The 20285-nt window shown below is 38.4% G+C and overlaps 1 protein-coding gene across 1 annotated transcript in view; it reads right to left on the minus strand.

The window, feature by feature from the left end:
* The window catches only part of ctnna2 (catenin (cadherin-associated protein), alpha 2), a 337796-nt gene that overhangs the window by 302887 nt on the left and 14624 nt on the right, over positions 1 to 20285 (minus strand). Inside the window, exon 2 of the mRNA XM_065958018.1 lies at positions 9200 to 9306. Coding sequence (XP_065814090.1) covers positions 9200 to 9301 — 102 coding nt within the window. The 5' untranslated portion in view covers positions 9302 to 9306. The remainder of the gene's footprint in view (positions 1 to 9199; positions 9307 to 20285) is intronic.

Raw genomic sequence — 20285 nt, forward strand, 5'->3', positions numbered from 1 at the left:
ACCATGACTGCTATACTTAGGTCTTTATTTTCTAAGAGAACATTCAGAAATCATAAAGAGAAGGAGCTTCTACACGTTTTCAAAACAATGCTAGAAAAATCAAGCAATATGACATAATACTTCATTTGAAATGAAATGTTTGAAAAAGATGATTTATGCATGTCCACATTACAAGTCCGGTCCACTACTCTGGTGGTCCAGGTCCCAAGAGAAATGCAGTAATGCATAGTGAACAGATATTGACAATATTATGATGCACCTTTTTCCATGTGAAACAGAGAAAATTAACCAATTTAGAGTCCCAACATCAGGAGAAGCAGGAGGACAGACTCTGGAAATAAATTAGGTTCATTCAATGTGTCACATGTTCTATAAAATGATGCTCGGTATGGAATAGAGCAGAATTTGGCCTGCATGGCAAATTAAAAAACGAATCAGGTCAACAAAAAATAAACCATCTTATTCTGTTTAAGGAGGTGGATTATTCATTATTGCAAGCTTCATTCAGGACTCAAGATTAAATCTTAAACCACTTAACTTTTGTAATCAAATGTAAAGTGTAAGGTTATTGTGGTAAATAGCATCTTGGAAATTAAATTATACTTTGACAAGATGTCGATGTTTTCCAGCTGTCCAATTAATTTCCCAGGGTTCAAACTTAAAGACTGTTTTACTTTGACATGGAAAGTGTCCAATGAGTAGCATGCCAAGAGGCACGGGTCCCAGATTTTCTTTGAACATCACCACTTCTCCCAGGGTTCAAAGCCTCTTAGAAATGTCCTCCATGTTTAGACAAGGGATAGAAAAGAGTACAGAAAGTTGAGGACTTCATGCAGCTTTTTACATATTTTCAGTACTTGGCCTTCAAAGCTATAACAAAAGATGTGCTAGACTCATTACTTCAGTGAATACAAGACTTGGGCATCATTTAATTATGGGCCAGTGTTCACTATTTCATTTTTGTACTGGCAGCAGACCTTTTCTGTACAAAACCAATGCATTTCATTGTTTTCAGCAGTCAGCATCCGAAGCCCAAAAGCAGCCTCCGCTGTGTTTTGCTCTCGGCACTCTCAGTTGAAAATAGTTCATCTTTTGGAATACTGCTCATCAATATCACTTTCCCTCGTTGACCAATCAAAACCAAGAAGGGGTGGGGCTTCTGTAATCAACCTTTTCAAAAGAGAAATTAATCTGACTCGTCTTTTCGAGGGTTCAATTTCTTTAGCTGCTGCTAATGCCTTGATTCCTCTACACTGTGTTTATGTTTCCTTGGTGTAATATCCTTTAATAACAGCAGACATAAAACATACAGAGTAATTCAAAACAGAGGTCACTAACCAGGGAAGCAGACGTGCCATGAGCCAACTTTTATAACCTAGCAAAAGTAAGTGCCCGTGGGAAGTGCTCTGAAATGGAAGTTTTGGGTGCTGCCAGCTAAAGAAAAGCCATTTCTAGATACGTGCCCTTTATCTGAATAATGCATGTCTGCAAGAAAAGTTGTTTGAGATAACCCAAAGTCATTTTAAGGAACCATACATTACTTCATTTTGCATTTTCCTTATAGAGTAAGTTACTACTTTGGATAAAAAGCTCTCATTACATTATTGAAAGTAGGTCTACTCTTAAAACTAAGTAAAGTGGCCAAAATGACCCGTCATCAGGATGTACTGTTTTATGCTTTCAATGAAGGGGAGTATAGTATCCCTTCTTGCCTCCAAAAAGTGTCTGTTTAAGGTCCAGGCCTCCTCCTTTTCCACTAGCTTAATGGATTATGACAGTGATGCAGCGTGAAGCCTTAATCCTCTTGCTGCCGTAGTCTCCCCTCCCTTCATGTTAAGCCCCTTGACTAGAGCATGTGTGTGTATGTGTGTCAGGTTCAAACTCATACAAAGAGCCAAACCTTGGATGGTGTACAAAAAACAAAAACAAAGGGGATGGAAGCATCCACTGCTGTCCACCAACTCTGCCCTTCAGGTGCCTGGCGAGCCCATCACCAGTCTGGGAAGTCCATTATGTCAATATGCCAAGGAAATGAAGCTTTTAACTTTGGTACCCTGGGGGGAAGGGGGGGCAGGGGGTATCATGCAACTATATATTTTTTACAAGTTAACTTTACTTGACAACTGTACTTTTTCACTCTGACGTCTTTTCCACCTGGAATGCAGGACATGCACAATCCTTAGCGCACACATACACTTAAAGCATCAAAAATTGCGAGGTTTTTATAATTGAAGAAGTTTGCACAGAACACAAAACTCCTCTCAGCTCTTTTAAGACACCAAGCAAAAACATAAAAGATGACCCCTAAGACCACACATCATTTCGAGAACCAAGATTTACCAACTACGGTTTGCATGAGTACTCACCATGAATGAATCCATATCAGTATCAAAAGCAACCATGGGAATCAGAGCTGCATTAAGAAAGAAACCAGGACATGACTTGAAAGTGCTCTCTACTCTGGTCCATTGGAGCAGAGACGCTCTTCCCTGCATCACAGGATGGCAAAATGTCATGTCAATGTCCAAACATCCTAAAAGTGGAAATCCCATCCAGGAGGCGGAATTAGGGCTAAGAGATTTGGGTGGAGGGATCAACTTTTTTTTTTTTCCAAGAGGTCCTGATGTCATGTTTTAACAACTCGTACTTTTTCTAGGCTTCACCAGAAATTTCAGGACATCTGATTCACAATTTAGTGAAAGCTACACAATCAGTAGACCACATGAAATACAAAATGATGTATTGTGAGCCTTAATATCCTTAGCTAAATTTAAACCTCGTATGGACCCTTATATTCAGATTGTGAACTTTAGTAAAACTACTGATATAATAATTTTAAAGTCGGCATTGGCAAGAAAAGTCTAGCACTAAAATCCCATTTGAGAAAAAGTAAACAACTACTGTCATTAAATATGCTCAGAGTTCTGAAAGTGAAATGACTCATTCTGTAGAAAAATACTCACCCCTTTAAAAGTGAATACAGTTATGACATGATCTTTCTTATACTGGACATCAAAGAGTGTACGGTATTTTTCTGTTGAGGTCAGGAAGGAGCCAGTTGAAAGTACTCTGTATACAGCAGCAAATGTGTTAATTAGTGGAGTATTCATTAAAGGCAAAAAGGTGTCGCTCTAAAGTTCACAAAACGGGTTGCACAGAAGCAACCTCTATGATAAAGGACTTAATCGCACCTATTAATGACTGTTAATTTTTAATATGGTTTGGGCTCTTTGTATTTATTTTGTATTAGGGATAATGAGAATTTGTCTGAGTCAGTCGCTAATAGAAAGGGAGATCCAATAAGCACACACAACAAAGATAGCAAAGCAAGCTTAGACAAACAAGGCATTTATTACAAGATGAAAAGGAATGGGTGAGCAAGAAGAGGAAGCAAAGGGTAAATAAACATACACAGCAATGACAAGCTTAAAATAGATTCAGTGTGTGCTATATGTGTGTATGTATGAGAGAGAGAGAGTCAGAGAGAAAGGAACACAGAAATGAAAAATGTCTTCTCTGATAAAAAAAAAAAAGAGTTTTGACAAAAAATAAAAAAAACACAAGCTTTGATGAAGCCTGCATACACCTCTCCCCCTCAATATTTGAGTTGGATAGTTTGTATCTCATTAGTTTCTCCTGCTGGGTAACCATTACAGGAGACATTTTAAGGGTTTTAGGATCAGCACATTAAAACAGACAATAAGAGTAAAAAATCAAAGATCTATTGTATCAGCAGAATGAGCATCAAAACATGGAGTTGCAGTGCCATTTTTTTATTTATATACTGACTGAGAACCAGGTTTCATTTTAAGATGTATGGAACACTTCTGTTGTGTGTAAATGTGCTCTGATGATGCTGTTTTTAAATGAAATGGTAAAAAAAATTTTAAAAAAATGAAGACTCTGCAATTGATACTATTATCTCCCATAAACACTATGATTCTGTTGGTTAAAATAATTATATTCACAACACGCTCAGACTGATCTGAATATAACTTTAGTAAAAAAAAAACACAATTCAGGACATTTCTTTGTGGAAAAAAATAATTGCCACAAAAATATAAAATAAATAAATAAAATGAATATAAAATGGGAAAGAAATGTTCTCTCATGAAGATTTAACAGAACACTAGATTTACTATTGTTTCATATAAAAGTAGTTTAAATATGAACACCATTTAAAATGACAGAATTACTGAAGGCTTCCTATGAGCAACTTTTGTCTTATCCCCATGCTTATGTGTTTTTAAATTTAGTGACAGTGTCGGTTGTTGCTTTTTGATGTAGGGTTATACTGAAATGCCTTCTTGCTGCCAGCCCTGTTGTGTATTATTCCTGTCTTCGAAATAAATATAATGATGAGAAGACTTAAACAGCCAGTTTGAATTTAAAGTTTGCATTCTCAATGTGCCCAAAGTCAAGCAATTTCATATGGCTATACCAAACCTTCCCACTTTGCCCATTAAAGGCTTTAAGTCCAGCTTGTTTGTGTGTTTCTTACTTCTTTACAATGTTTTCATACCAGCAGCACTTGACTCTCAATGCTACTTCCCTAAAATTCCCTCCAAAAATATTGCCATTGCCTGCAGTGTAAAAATGTTTCATATATCAGAACCTTGCTGCCTTCATGCACGCAGTGATAAAGTCAGCCCTTCAGTATTATTAGCTATGGACTTATACCCAGTTTACTGTAGCAAGGCTGAGAGAGACTTGGTCATGATAAATGAGCCTGCTATCTCCAGCAATGTCAGGGTGAGCCTGTTTGTCTATCCTCCTGAGGCAGGCCTTTATTCCATCCAAAAACACTGAATCACCCAAATTGACAGGAAAAACAATCACAGTGTCTTGTTCACATCTAAAAATGCTCCTCACTTCCGAGGCAATTGCTGGAAAGATGACAAACCATTGTTTGCGTTTTTTGCTTATTCCCATAGGTGTGCAGCGAATGCATTTTGCCGCAATATCATTTGTTTCTGCAGCATTTGGCTGTAACAGTGCAGTAGAGAAGATGATGAATCACTGTTAACTGTAATATCGATACATTCTGAGACCAATAACAGGCTAGTTTAGGGAAAAGTAATGAGAGGAAGACAACATTTTCAAATTCAATCTCACTGCCAAGCAACTGCTCCTTGAACTCAACTATAACTGGGGGATGATTTACCTGTCTAACAAAAAAATATCAGATTTTTTGGTGGAAAAGATAAACATTTTGGTGGGAATTCACACAGTAAAAATTAAGATTTCTCAACTTTGATAAGAATACAGCAACATTGATTTCAATAAAGGGTATTAAGATGTCACGGGTATAACACGTCATTTTCAAAATAAAAGCTTCTTGGTATAGGCAGACACATACTTTTCTGTGAAAGCTGTCAGGCATAGCTATTAAAAGGATTAATGATGATCACTATGTGTTAAGAGAGGAAGCTCATCAGTCTTCTACCATTAAGCAATTACCTAGCTGTCACTTTGATGACAACTTATGAGAGCAATCCCAGGATGAGGATGACAGACTGCACACAATGCATGTCTGATTGGAAAAGCCTGGTTTTATATCAAGACTTTCAGCATTTGTCTTACTTTAAGTCTGCTTACATATTAAGCATATTTCATTTGTCACAGAAAGTGCTACACTTTTCAAACCCCAGAATGCATGTTTGGATTCGTTTCCAAGCAAATACAGATTGACTGAAAGTTTTTCTCGCAAACAAATTAAAGTGAAAAACTCCAGAAAGTTACAAAGGAGAAGAATAAAGAAAAGGTTGGGGATGTTTGGTTGAAATCATTTAACACTCAGGAAAGAGAATATATGCTCAAATATGTATTTTCTTCCCCAACTAGGATTTATTTGTTTTTTTGTTTTTATAAAGCTAGCTGTACTTCAGGAGGAAGCAAACTTGTAAAACACAAGCAAGCAAGTCGTGTAGGTCTCAAGCAATGATGATCAAGACTGGCACTGAAGCATGTTAAGCATTTGCTCAGTAAAAATGATGCAGTACTACACACTGCTACGGACTGTGCTGTTTCAGTGGATTAAAGAATTGATGCCTGCTTACACAGATCCTATTCAAAAAGCTTCAGAGCCTCTTCTGTGGTTATCTTTGCTCATTTAATACTTGTATAAACACTGTGAGGAGACATGATTCCAAAAGTCCTGTCGCCAAAAAAAGACAAGGAGGAAATTCAATAAGAAGCTCTCACTCGGGTTACGTGATCTAAACCTGACAGCGTCTCAAACTGTAGTCATTTCATGTATATTAAGGTCACAAGACTTGATATGAATCAAAACGCTTTATGACTCAAGTTGAAGTTTAACACTAATGAGCTATCATATCAATCGAAGCCGTATGACCCCAGAACGGAACACTGATTCCAGATGATATCATCTTCTTAAACTGGGTAATGGTCTGTTAAAGAAGATAAGCTTTTCTGTTTGCTATTCCTGATTATTTTTTTGTAGCCATGTTTTTTGTTGAGCCAAGAACATTCATTCATTTAACTGCACTATAGCTTTGTTCATTTTGTTCCCTGAAGTATCTTGAGGCTGCTCAACTACGGACTGTATTTTCTTGCAATTAATAATACAAATCTTTGGAAGCATTCATCTATGACTTCATTTTGGTGAAGAATGCATTATTTTTTTGTTAAGAGATGTGCACTTCAATGGACTTCCACTCTCAAAACAATGATGTCATCCTACATTGCATGATTTTGAAAACAAGTGGGTGTAAGATGTTTTTTTGTGTGCAAGTCAAGCTACACTCAGCCCACATTATAATCCCTTGTTTCCAACAGTAAGCACACATACAAAGTTGACAATAGGAGGTAAAAGCTCTGTGTATTGCTGCTGTTAGAAGTGAAGCTGGCAACAAGTCTACAATCAATACTTAAACATTCTCTGGGGGGACCAAAGAGTAAACAAAGCTGGTATCTGAGTCCTGGTCGGTGAGTAAATCTAGCCTTTCCAAATCTAATATCCACCACTGCCAGTGGGTCAGCCATTACCTGCAATGAAGCAGCATTATTAAGCCTTCTGAGAGAAATAGGAGAGCTGCCAAGGATTTCTTTCTGGAAAAAGTAAAGTCATGCCTGAATGTCTGTGCTTAAATGCCACTAGTGTGAATAAGTGCATCTGTAGTGGGATGTCTGGAAAAAACTAGGTAAAGTTACAGTGGCAAATTGTACCATTACCATGAAAGCCCTTGTATGAGAGTGTGTTAAAAAAAAAGAGTCTTGTCAGTTCTGTCTAGTCAGGTTTGCACACATGCATAGCCTTGTATATATGTCAGGAGTTGTTTGTGGTATTATAATGGCTCTGTTGATTCAACGGTCACATAAATCCAAGACAGTGACAGTCTGCCACCCTGCACAATAGCAGGACTCGGAAGCTGAAATTGAATTTTTTACACCTGTGTGTTTCCTGCTGTGACATGTCAAGATGTCTTTGGAATAAAAGGAGTATGAATCCAGGTTTGGTTTAGGGTTGAAATATGAAAGCTGTGCGAGGCTCTACCGTGAATGCGTAGCAAAATACTTCTGTTGCTTCACAAAGAACGAACGGAATCAAGGAAACAGAAGGGAAAATGCAGCGTGAACCTCAGGGTATTTTCTGTCTGAATCTTCCTTCAGCAGAAAGTCTCATCATCAACCAAACAGAATTCAATTGAATTTAGGGTAAAAAAGAAAAATAAGCCTTCTAAAGAAATATAGTAATAGTGGTTATAGTGCAGTGAAAACATCAACTGTGATGAAGAATATAGCGTCAGACTTACAGATCTACCAAAAGCTTATGTATGAAAAGAGATCACAGATGTGTTGAACGTCATCATAACACCAGAGAGCAAATAAGAGTTTGATTAAAAATGTTCAAAAAGAAAAGCACATAGAAGCAAACCAAAGAACATCAGAAGTGGAGGAGGGGCTACTACATACTACTATCAAACGAGGTATGCAGTACTTCACACTGCACACTAAGACTTTATTTCTTTGCTTTTCCTGTACACTGTGTATGTCGTATATCTTTTTTTTTTTTTTTTTTTAAATGTACCATTTGTTGGAGCCACAATTGATGTTAATTTGTATATTTTATTTTATCACTGCATTAGACCCTTTATTTGCTGGTGTTAAGGACACTGTACACCACTATGTGGTGCTTTCATGGATAAACCAAAAAGAAGGCCGGGCAAAAATTCATCTGATCAGCCATAAATATCCCAGTATCTGTCCAAATAGTTCCTAATTCACCCTTCAGGCTCAGTGGCTCTTTAAAAGAATGAGGTTTGTTTAAATTACTCAATATATCACTCAATATGATTTAAAGTTTAAAAGAAAATTGCAAACAAAGGCTGTTTCTACAGCATACTATTTATGGCCTTGTCTGACACCTACCTGTGTCAGTATCAATAACAAGCATTGAAAATAACTACATAGGAATAATCGATCTTCTCTCTGACCGTCTTGTATGCTTCTGCAGTGAATATTGAGGCATTAGTATTCTTTTCAGTCTGTCTCTTTGAAAAAGTCCCCACAGGGGCTTTAAGCTATGGAAGCGATTAGTGATCAGAATTCAAATGATAAAGCTAATTTGAAAATTCAAATGCATTAACAGAAATGCTTTTTAATTTTCAGAATATGGGTGTATTATTTGACTCAAAAATAAAATGATGATTAATTTATCTAATTTGAATTTTAGTTTTCAACTTCAAAAATGCACATTCTTTGACTAAATTAAAATGAGGAAGAAAATTACATTTGCTTTATCATTTTTTTTAAATGCCCCGCTAAATTTGTATCATAATTCAAATGAAAAAGCTAATTTTAAAATGAAAATACAGTAACAGAAACACGTTTTAATTTTCAGAATATAGGTGCTTTATTTTACCTATATTTAAAATGAATATTTAGTCATCCAGTTTGCATTATACTTTTACTATGTATGCATATTGTATGACATAATTCAAATGAAAACTAAAAGGTCTTTGGCTTTTCGTTTTAACCCTAAGTGTCTTGTGTTTATTAGTTCATCATCATCGATTCCAAAAGACTTTAATGGACTTACAAACCAAACTGCTTGCAAACATCACCATCACAGAACCAGCAAATAAAACGTCTCATCTTGTGTTCAACTTCAACCAGAGTTTGAGAAGGACAATAGGCTGCAATTGTGTTTCAAACTTTGCAGATTTAACTTCCCTACCTGTGTGACCAGCGGCTCCAAAAGCCTCTCCACAGTCAGGGTGCGGATTTCCAGACTCTTAGGGTCCCATTTCAACAGGATGGGGGACGTGGCGGTCGTCATGGTCTCTGGAAACAAAAAGCAGACAAAGAATGTTTGAAGAAGGTTTTTTTTTCAGCGGCCCTGGTGTTTACTTAGCACTCATCACACTGGTTGTTGTTTCAACTCCCAATCCGCAACCATTTGGTGCACAACATCGTCCACTATCTCTTCCCAACATGTCCTGTCTCTCTTCAGCTGTCCTATCAAAGGTCAAAAAGAAATCTTGTGAAAAAAATAAAATAGAAATGTTTCGCTGTTAAAAGCTTGTGGCTCACCAAAACATGTATCAGCTGTGACAGTTCACATTGCATATTACATTTGCTTGAGAGGAGAGGAGGGCAAAAGGGGGGTTCACAAACATTGTAATATGTGTTCTTCTGCTTTAAAGAAAAAAGGTTGCTTATCCTCTAATGCCTTACAAGCAAAAACCGATACACATTTACAAGCTGAGGATTGGACAAAGGTGTACAGGTATTGGGTGTCAATGCTGGTGCAAGGGTTTTGTTTTGCCTGCCTATACAGCCTGCTGATGACTGATCACATAGTTCAGTAAGAAGTTGCAGTTGCAAGTCCAAGGTTGAGAAGTGTTAACATAATATTTCAACGTTAGCATGGTGTTGTCCAACATTTAACCATTGTCAGCGTTTCCCCTACCATTATATTAGCCCCCCCACCACCACCACCACCCCCTTGAAGGTCAAGTAAAAAAACCTTAGGTCATGCTGCACTGATTGTATTAACACCAAACCATCTGTGATACTGAAAACACTACAGAGAGACAATCCCCCCACCCCTACCCCCTCTGTGACATCGAGGTCATCGTTTTTATTTTGTTGGCTTCTTAATAACTACAGTACATCAGATGGGTTACTCATTTTCAACAATCATAAAGCAAGGACTCAGAGAACCCATATTATTTGATGAGGTTTGTGCCTGTACTCCAAATAATTAACAAAAAATATGATGGAACCCAGCATGGATGTAATGGTGCCTGAAGAAATAAAATGGCACATCCATAAGAGGATAAAAACCTCTGTTAACTAGTATGAGTCAAGCCAACCACCTCAGCTGGTCACTTGTTGTCTTGAATTTTGATTTTTTTTTTTAAACAAATCAGTACCCTACAAGGTTTACTTCCTAAACAGTATTTTACAATAATCTTTGGATGGATCCTTATCCCATAACGAGGGAGAAAAGCTGATGGAAAGTGACACCGCCAGCAGCTGTCCCATCTATCTGGAAAGGATGGCCATGGCTCTGCTTCTGATTGGTTCACCTTGATATTCTTACCCAACTAACAAATGCAACAATGCGTACAACCAATTAGAGAAAGAGTAGGGTGGGACATCCCTTTGCCCTAAAAAATGGCAGCGTTGTAAATCAGAGGGGGAAGTAGGTTTACCCTATGGAGACTGAGAAGTAAGAGAGCTTACTCTGTTTACCCTGAACTACACCACTGGAGCCCAGACAAAAAACTAATAACCCCAAAACAAGATTTTTGTTAATGTAGTATATCTGTTGACAGTATGCAGTTCTCTTTAAAAAAATAAAAATAAAACAAATTCAAGTCAATAATTCCAGCAAACCACTTTTAAATACATGGCAACCTCTTATCTTAAATTTAAGCATTTAACAGTCTTAATTAACTCACCCATTATTATTATACACTTATCCAAATATGGAACTTAAGGCCAGAGTACAGAGAATTAAAATATTTTTTCGGAATCAGTATTTATTGGCTTTGTTTTGACTTGTCCAAACTGTTTTTGACAGAGCTGACTTTGGTAAAACAAAAAAAAGACAAACTCCTACAAAAGCAGCAAAAGTAGAAGAGACATTAGTGAAAAGATTCACTCCTGTAATGGAGGTAAGCTCTTCAGTATTAGTCTCAACTGTACAGTTCGGCTCTTCAACTTGGAATACTTTTTCATTATAGTTTTGCATTGCATCATTACAGCATCCCTTAAGCTCAGCTGGGTTATATTAGGTGAAATGGAGGCCTGAACAGCTGGCATGGGGGTAGCAGTCTGTTTTACTGAAGGGATGTGTTTCTACAGTAAGCAATTTCAGAATGGGCCAGCTGGGACTAGCCCATTCTACTGCCAATGTCAATGAGGCAGAAGGGAATAAAGAATGTGAATAGGAATGACAGATCTGGGCCAGAGGCCTCGACAACTACACACAGCGGGCTGAGATGGATGAACGGTCGGAAATCTGGCAATATGGCATAATTGATGAACCCACAACCCGGACATTAGAGTTCTCTCAAAAGAGCATGAACTTTTATTTTTTTTTTACTTTCATGCCTTTACTTTTACTGATGTCACTATATCAGAGATGGACAATCTAACTGTTTGTATCTGTCACACCATCGACTAACTCACCATTCACACTATTGACTGAACCTATGGGAAGGATATATGAGCTGACAATTTCAACCTGACAAAAACTCGACTGGTATGAGGGGCAGGATGGAAAGAAAAAAAGTTTCAACAAGTAACTTTTAGTACCATGTTGCAATCTGAATCATTCATAAAACGCTTGTTTCCAAAGAAGTCACATTACAGATGTTTGAAAATCGTGAGACAAATGTCTTCATGATTGACCTCCACTACAGGAAACCTTTCATCTGAAATGTTATCCCACATTGTACCCATTTTCACCTTTCATGTCGTCAGTTTGTGAAGCCTATAGAGCAGCTTGGCATGATATGCAGCTCAAAAAAACTCCTTATTTATCTCATACTGGGGTCAGTAAAAACTGTTTATTTCAGCTGCTGTTTCTTCAAAGGCCCCCCTCTCCATGTTGCCCACTTTCTTCTGATTGGCCAGCTGTCTTGACGCCTTCAGGGAGCAGAACACTGCAGGGCTGCAAGGACAGGGCTGCTCTCCGCTAGCGGAGGGTATACAGCTTCATGAAAACTTTTGTGTGATAAATGAAATCCAGCATGCTTGTGTATTATTCATCATCACGTTTTTTTTTTTTTTTTTTTTTAGTGGGCTGAATCTTTTTTGCTGCATGACCAACACAGTGATGACAAACTGATAGCAGGCAGTTTATAAGGTAGTAGTTATGAATCCCTTTTAAAGAATTGTTCAATAGTTTCCCAATTTAAACTATTAAAGTTTCCCAACACAAAAGGTATAGAGAAAAAATAATTAGATGTGATGTGAGTAATTTGGGCACATAACCATGGCTCTGATGAAAACTGGAACAATGTGGCAGATATCAGAGTGCTACTGTAAGGAAAGTAACAAAATCGTATATGTGCAAGTTTAAATGTTCAAACACTTGATCTGAAACAATTATGAAACAATGGTTGTGAACAGTTTATTCAACATTTTTAATAAGTTGGTGAGCATATATTAATAAACTAGAGTTGTTTGATTGTGGATACAAACTGTCTATATTTTAAATGCAGTGAAATCACATAGAGCAGAAATAACCGTACAGTACAAATAATGCGTCTTGTTCCTCATTAACAATACATCCACTTATTGTTCAGTGAAAAGCCTAATTATTATCCATCAGCTAATTTGATAAATGATAAACCAATTATTTTCTAGACCATACTGCCAAACTTGTTTGGGTTCTGGCTACTCAGATGTAGGAATCGCTGCTCTCTATTAATAAATCATTTTAAACCAAATATCGGGACAGTCGGCCAAACAAAACACTTCACGAAAAGCCCCTAAGGACTCTTCATGAAGATTATAGACTACATAATTAAACCCCTGATAATTTATCCCTTAAAAATTCATATAAATGGGTGGCGCCTTTGGCCTATCAGTTGGTGTGGGTGCCCCATGTACAGCGGCTACGGTATTCCAAGCGAGGTTCAAATCAGACCTGTGGCTCCTTTCCCTCGTCATTCCCCCGACTCTCTCTCTCTCTCTCCCTGATTTCTGACTCTATCCGCTGTCCTATCTCTAAATAAAGGCATAAAAAGCGCCCCCACCCCTAAAAAATATGACTGCAAACAGCCTTTGTTTACTCTAGAAAGGGAGAGGACATACAGATGTCAGTCAAACACAAAAGCTGTCATGATTACAACAGAGGATCAACTGAAAGGCAGCTACCTGAAAGCAAAACATGCCAATCACAGCCCACAGTACCCGTATATCAGTGCCAGTGACAGCGAGTTCTCTGGTACGTCACGTGATGGTGTCTATTGTTAGATGAGAGCTCCATAAACTTCCATGACTCTGTCAGTAATGCTCTTTATGCCATCCATCCATTATCTAAACGACTTCTTCTGTTCTGGCTGCGGGGGGGGGGAGCCAATCCCAGCTGTCATTGGGTAGAGGCAGGGTACACCCTGGACTGGTCAGCAGTCAATCACAGGGCTGACATATAGAGACATAAAACCAGCCACGCTCACATTCACACCTACGGGCAATTTTAGAGTCACCCGTTAACCTAACCAGCATGTCTTTGGACTGTGGAGGGAAAGGGAGTACCTGGAGAGAACCCATGCATGGCCCTGTCCGATGGGGATTCGAACCAGGAACCCCCTTTGCTCTGAAGCAACAGCACTAACCACTGCATCACCGTGCAGCCCTCTTCATGCCAGCTTTTTATTCATAAAAATGTTTTAAAAGTATTTACCCACACGCTCCGATAGAGCACTAATGGAGCCGTGTCATGAATAAATCTACACGAGGCTTTCTGATGACGCAGATGGAAGGAAAAGAAAATTCTGTCAAAGCTGTTTTCTGCATGAGCGAGTCCTTTACAAAGCTAGAATGAAAACAGCTGAGGGACCATCGTCTGTCAGAGAGACTGTCATAATAATGTCATTATTCAGCACATTCAGCTGCACTGTTAAACAACAAATGTGATGATACAGAATCACATCTGGAGACACAATTCTGAGATACATTTGAAAAGCCTATCTAGTGTGTACTATTGTTTTTACAGGTTTTATTGGACTTTGCAGTACAGCAAGTACAATATAAGTGTAATCCATGCCAATAAACTTAAACTGAGATTTTCACATGTGTCAGATATTAGCCTGTATCTATTTCTTATGGTTGTTCAGCAGAGTGTTCAGATAACTTCAGAGTTTAGTTGTACATCCTTCTTTGTCAATATGTCACTGCGGCACCATATTCCCCACACAATCTCGATGATGTGAAATATGTCCATTAAACAAATTTCAAGGTATTCCCACACCACTGAGTGAGCCTCCTTCTGAGGAGGAGTGAAATCACTCCTTGTCAGATCTGTTTTGTTAAACCAACATGTTTTTTGGTGAAGAGCATGAGTCACACTTCTGTTGTTGTAATTTGTGAGATGTCCGACCATCTGCTGCATACAATCGTGTGTGTGTGTGTGTGTGTGTGTGTGTGTGTTTGAGAGAGAGAGAGAGAGGGAGAGAAGAATGTGTTTGTTTACCGTTAGAGAAAAATAAAATAGAAATAGAAATGAAGTCATTTCAGAACGTTTTTTTAAACACCTCTGATTGTAATACAGTTTTGTTTTTTTTACAGCATACTGTGATTAAAAAACAAATTGTTTCATTGCTATAAATGCTTCAAATCAATTCTACATGTCTGTGTCATTTGTAAAGAATCATTTATCATTGCATGTCTACTATTTGTCCATAAATGTATGACCAATGCATTGTTTTACTTCTGTGCTCCTGTCTTTATTTTCTGAAATGACAGTCCCCTTCAGTCCCGGGCTTTTGGTAAAGAGTAATGCTGTTTCAGAGGGTTTCGAAAAATGGGCCACCTGCTAGAGTTTTTAAGATTTATACTAGAAAATAAAAACATCACAAGCATTTGCATAAATATTCTCCTTCTCTCGGCTAAACGCTGATGGGTAGATAACAATTCAAGCCGTTTTCAAATAAGCTAAGTAATAGGAATGCTACTTCGTTAAACGTGTTCATCATGATCAACAACGTGTCAGGTGATTCAAGGTTGATGGGTAATACAGTAGCGGTGCTGGAGTTATTCTTTTGAGAGCTGGTTCTACATATAGCACACTGGCATGTTTACTGAAACATCAGAATCAAATGCACTCGCAACAACTCTGCAAACTCCTCCAAAAATGTTCCATAGAGTTTAAGAACCAATAGTTCTCAAACGTTTCACACAGGTGGAGATAATAGTGATTCACAAAGTGCTGATGTTTTCCTGGAGAGCAGTGTTCTCAATAGTCAATTCATCACTTCAGGCAGTGGATTCTGGGCCTGCTGAGTTTGGGACGGAAAGTTTGCCAAGTGGAAGCTTTGCTGTTAATTAGGTTTTGTTTATTTGTTGGTGTAAATAAGCTTAAAACGTCTACCTTCATTTATCATTTCTGCATCCTTTAGACATGTTGGTAAACTTTCCCTCTAATGCAGTGGAATCTCTGCTTCAAAAACAATAATGGTAAATGGACCTGTGCTTGTTCACCTTTCTGGCCTTTTGACAACTCAAAACACTTTTATACCACAGGTCACACCTACCCATTCACACCCATTCACACCCAGATGGCAGAGGTTGCTATGTAAAGTGACCATCAGAAAACTAATCCCACACATTCATACGCCGCCGACAAAGCAGCGGGACCAACTGGGGGTTAAGTGTCTTGCCCAAGGAGACAGCAATTCTTTCTCCGTCAGCATGTTTACATTTGACCTATTGGTCCTAAAAAATTAGAGACAGCACATCCATCTTCACCTCGAATCCATGTCCATGAAATACAGTGAGCAGGCCACAAATCTTGGCATTATTTTAGATTCTGACCTTAGCTTTGACAATCATATCTCCAACCTTACCAGAACAGCATTTTACCATTTAAAGAACATATCAAAACTCCAATCCTTCATATCCCAAACTGACGCAGAGAAATTAGTCCATGCTTTCATCTCAACTAGGTTAGATTACTGCAACGCTCTATATGCCGGATTATCCAAACAATCTGTAGGAAAACTTCAACTTATTCAAAATTCAGCAGCCAGAGTCCTGACCCCTACTACAAAATTTGATTATATCACTCCAGTCCTCAAAACTCTCCATTGGCTCCCCGTACAACACAGAATCATCTTCAAGATCCTACTTTTAGTCCATAAAAGTGAAGGTCCACCAGGTGAAGGTCTTTTAAGCATACCCAGAATCAGATCAAAGTCCGGAGAGGGGGCCTTTAGTTACCGTGGTCCTTCTCTCTGGAACAAACTTCCTGCTGACCTAAGGTCCATTACTACTGTATCTGTTCCTGAAAGCACATGAACAGTTATTTTTTTGTATACGTGTGTGTATGTATGATCACTTTTGTGGTAACCGATGTTGGCTTTGTCGTGTTTATGAATTCATTGATTAGATCTCTATATATTATTAATGACTGTGGAAACGCTTTCTTTCTTTTGTATGCTGTGTTTTGATTTTATTTTTCACCTCACTGTAAAGCACATTGAGCTTATCTGTAATGAAATGTGCTATATATAAACAAAATTGCTAATGGCTATCAAATACGTGTCCGCAAAAGCTGGGGATCAAACCCCCGACCTGCTGTTTGAGGGACAACCGACTCTACCAACTGAGCCACTGAAAGCTCAAGGCCAAGTTGAATCGTAATAGCCATATAAGTATTCACAATAAACACATCACAAAAGTCAGAATTGATCACAACTAAGAAACATAATCTTATATAGAAAAGCAATTACTTCTCCGTCAGCATGTTCACATTTGACCTATTGGATGGAGACCTGGGTACAAAAGCCATGCTTCACCATTTTGATGCAGTCAGATGAAGCTCTACCTAGCTATCTGCTTACCTCAGACTAATTAATGCCAATGCAAGGAATTATTTTGAATTCAAAGACATGTTGCAAACCAAGGTTTTGTGAAAAAAAAAAAAACATTAAGAACAGCATATCGACCAAAAATATGTGAGTCAAACATGTTCTCTTAAATGTGCACTTCATATCACTATTGTCACCATTGTTATCGCAGTAATCGCACCTCAAATATTTTTTCTACTATCTTGCAGGCCTTGTGCAAGCCCCAAAATAGTAGAATCAGTGTTTTGAACAATCAGTAATAGCATAAATATCACTGCCTTACTTTCTGTAAAACTAAACTGTTACATATAGTTAACTAAAAAAGTGTGCACCACACTTAATTAAGGACGACACCTGTACAATATTTGCAGGTCTTTAAATTATAATAGAATTAATGGTACTGACTCAGTATCCTCAGTATGTGTAAGGATGTGTCACAATGAAACTAAGATAGCATGATATTAAACAGAGTACACATCACAAGACACAAGCAGCTTTATTCACAAAAAATAAAAACATCCTGATTAAGGCCATGATGTTGCTGCTCATGTGAATCCTTGCTTGCAAACATTTTCTAATAGGCTAACCACACAGATGGGCGGCCCAGATGCTCAGTGGTTAGCACAGCACGCTCATGTGGAGTGTCCATATCCCTCCCTTATTAGTGAGTTTACGCCTGGTGCATCATTTTTCCCCCCACACAATCCACAGCCATACTGAGTTTGGCTGGTTGGAGCATCTAAACCGTCAGTTGTGAATATGACAGTTTGTTCGTTTACTCTGCAACAAACTGTCCAATGCGGCTTGTTTACTTTCAACTCGTCCAAAGATGGGGAAACATTGAAATGTTTCACTTGCACTACCAAGGAAAGAAAAATCAAAACAGTAACAAATTGGCTGAAAAGTTAAACAAGTGTGCTGACAAAATACACAACCTCGTATGTATCATTGGAGAAACAAACAATTCTCTCTGTGTTTTAGCTTCCTAACTTCTCAAACCTCTCCTTGTTTCAAATCTGCATTGTAATTCTGCCCCCTCTAACAAAGCACTAGTGTTGAATTTTGCACAACTGTGACAGAGTATGTAAGCAAGTCACTGCTAGGGTTGAGAAGGGCAAGATATTATCAAATGTTTTTTTTTTTACACACACTTACATAACCATCCACGCTAATCATGTTGTTTTCTTGTGACTTTGATTTTGTTTCCTCAGAAAATCTCTCTTCATCTAATTTTAGCCACATCTCTGTTGGAGGAATTGATCTGTGAATGGCGCTAAGAGAAAAGTGAGATACAGCTGAAAAGACGACGAGGGGAGTGCACGCAGAGGCTGACAGCACTCGGACAAACATTTCACATCCTGTCGCTGGCAAATGAGTCACATATTTTTTTTATTGTCAGGATGCAACATTGGCAAAAATGTACAAGTGGTAAGGATACGGCATCTGCAGTGAGCTCACCACATGGAGCCATTTCCTCTCAAGTCAGCTCATTTGTCACCTAATGTAGGGTCTTGTTGGTGCGGTTTGTTTTTTTATTGCTCATTAAACAGTATTATTAGCTTCGGTTCTGCTTGAGTCAGCTCTTCTCCAAAATAATGCTGATGACATGGCAGCTGCTAACAGGTTTAAAGTAATTACCTCAGTCCTGCAGGTGTTAACCAAGCAGCCTATATTTGTACACAAGAGGTAAAGAGAGGGTATGCACTGACCTCACTTTTCCTCCTGACCAGATCCCCTCGGCCTGATGGAGTGACAACATGTTCTGAAACACTGCTGCCTTCAGTAGGGGTCACGATGAAAATGGGGGTAAAAACAGACAAATATCTGCTTAAATGTAGGACATTTGGACTCGAAACAGCTCGATACTACTTAGTAAAGACAAAGTGGACCGTTGGAATTTACATTGGGGCTCAGCTCTGGTTTCCTGACTTTTAAATGTACCCGATTTTAAAGCCATGGCATTACACAAAAGCAGAGCTTGAAGACCGACATGAGATCGAGTTTGAACAGTGATGGATGTGAAGTGTAGGGATCCAGGTGTTTCACCTTATTTCAGTGATCCATCTGCTTGTTTTTACTTTAGCTTTTTTTTCTTTTCTTTTTCGTACTGTTTACATTATGTGCAACTGTAACTGCCCGGCTGCCCTCCAGAACTTCTATTAACAATACGTCAGCTGAGGATCTATTTTGTCCACAGAGAACACAATCAAGGACTAATTTCTGAAAGGAGGCACTTTTCAGCTGATTGAAGGCTCATTCTTATTGATTCCTGGCACCAGTATGCGCTTTCTCCTAAACACTGGCTCAAAGTGCAGTGACTCCACCCACTCTGACATCTTACCCTTTATTTAGTCAATACATGATTCTAGATTAGTATGTCTTCAACTAAGCCAACTGTAGTTGTTTATGGTTCAACAGACTTAACATGGAGAGGGTTATTTTAAAGAAATGTCAGCCAAATCAAGCAAGCAAGCAGCTAGTTGACTATCTACATGAGTGCTAATGTTTTTAGGCGTTGACGTTCTTGGTTCTTAGGAAGAAAGAGTTCATAAGCAGTCACGATCGTTTATAATGAACTTTCACAAACTCAACATTAGATATACAAAGCATGAAAAAAAAAAAACGCTTAAACCGAAGCTCCTAAAGTGACCAGGCCAAGTTTCGGTGAAGAGGAGACAGGAGGACAGCTGACAGTTAATTAAGTTGTTATCCACATCGCAATGACCATCAGCAACCTTTCAATGACTCATGGATTCACTCTTGTAATTCATTTACAAATTCATTTACGCCTTATTACATTTCTATTAATGTCAAATCAAATGATACACCTACACCTTAGGGGGAATCAAGCAGGACAGTTTGGTGATCAAATTGATAAAGCGCTCTGACAAAATAAAATAAAAATCAACATGGTCTACTTCGGAGATGAGTGCTCTCAGACTGCAGCCAGGCAAACTTAAGCCCCTTCTGGCTACGGTTGAGTGCTACAGTGCCAGGGTTACTGTTTTGGCACGAGCTGCGCCCTTGTGTGAACTCTCTGCTGAGTCCAAATCTCCGGGGGAAAGAAGCAGAAAGGCTTTCTTTGAGGGAGCATTTCTGTAAAAAACTAGTGATCCAGAAGCATGGTGTCAGTTTGCCTGCTCTGAATATTGAATTAAAAAAGCTATAACTTCTTAGATTTCGAAATAATCTGAACATGTAAGTATTTTTTAGTAAGTGTATTTACTCTACAGT

Source organism: Labrus bergylta, chromosome 1 (genome assembly GCF_963930695.1).
Source record: "Labrus bergylta chromosome 1, fLabBer1.1, whole genome shotgun sequence".
NCBI classification, from domain to species: domain Eukaryota; kingdom Metazoa; phylum Chordata; class Actinopteri; order Labriformes; family Labridae; genus Labrus; species Labrus bergylta.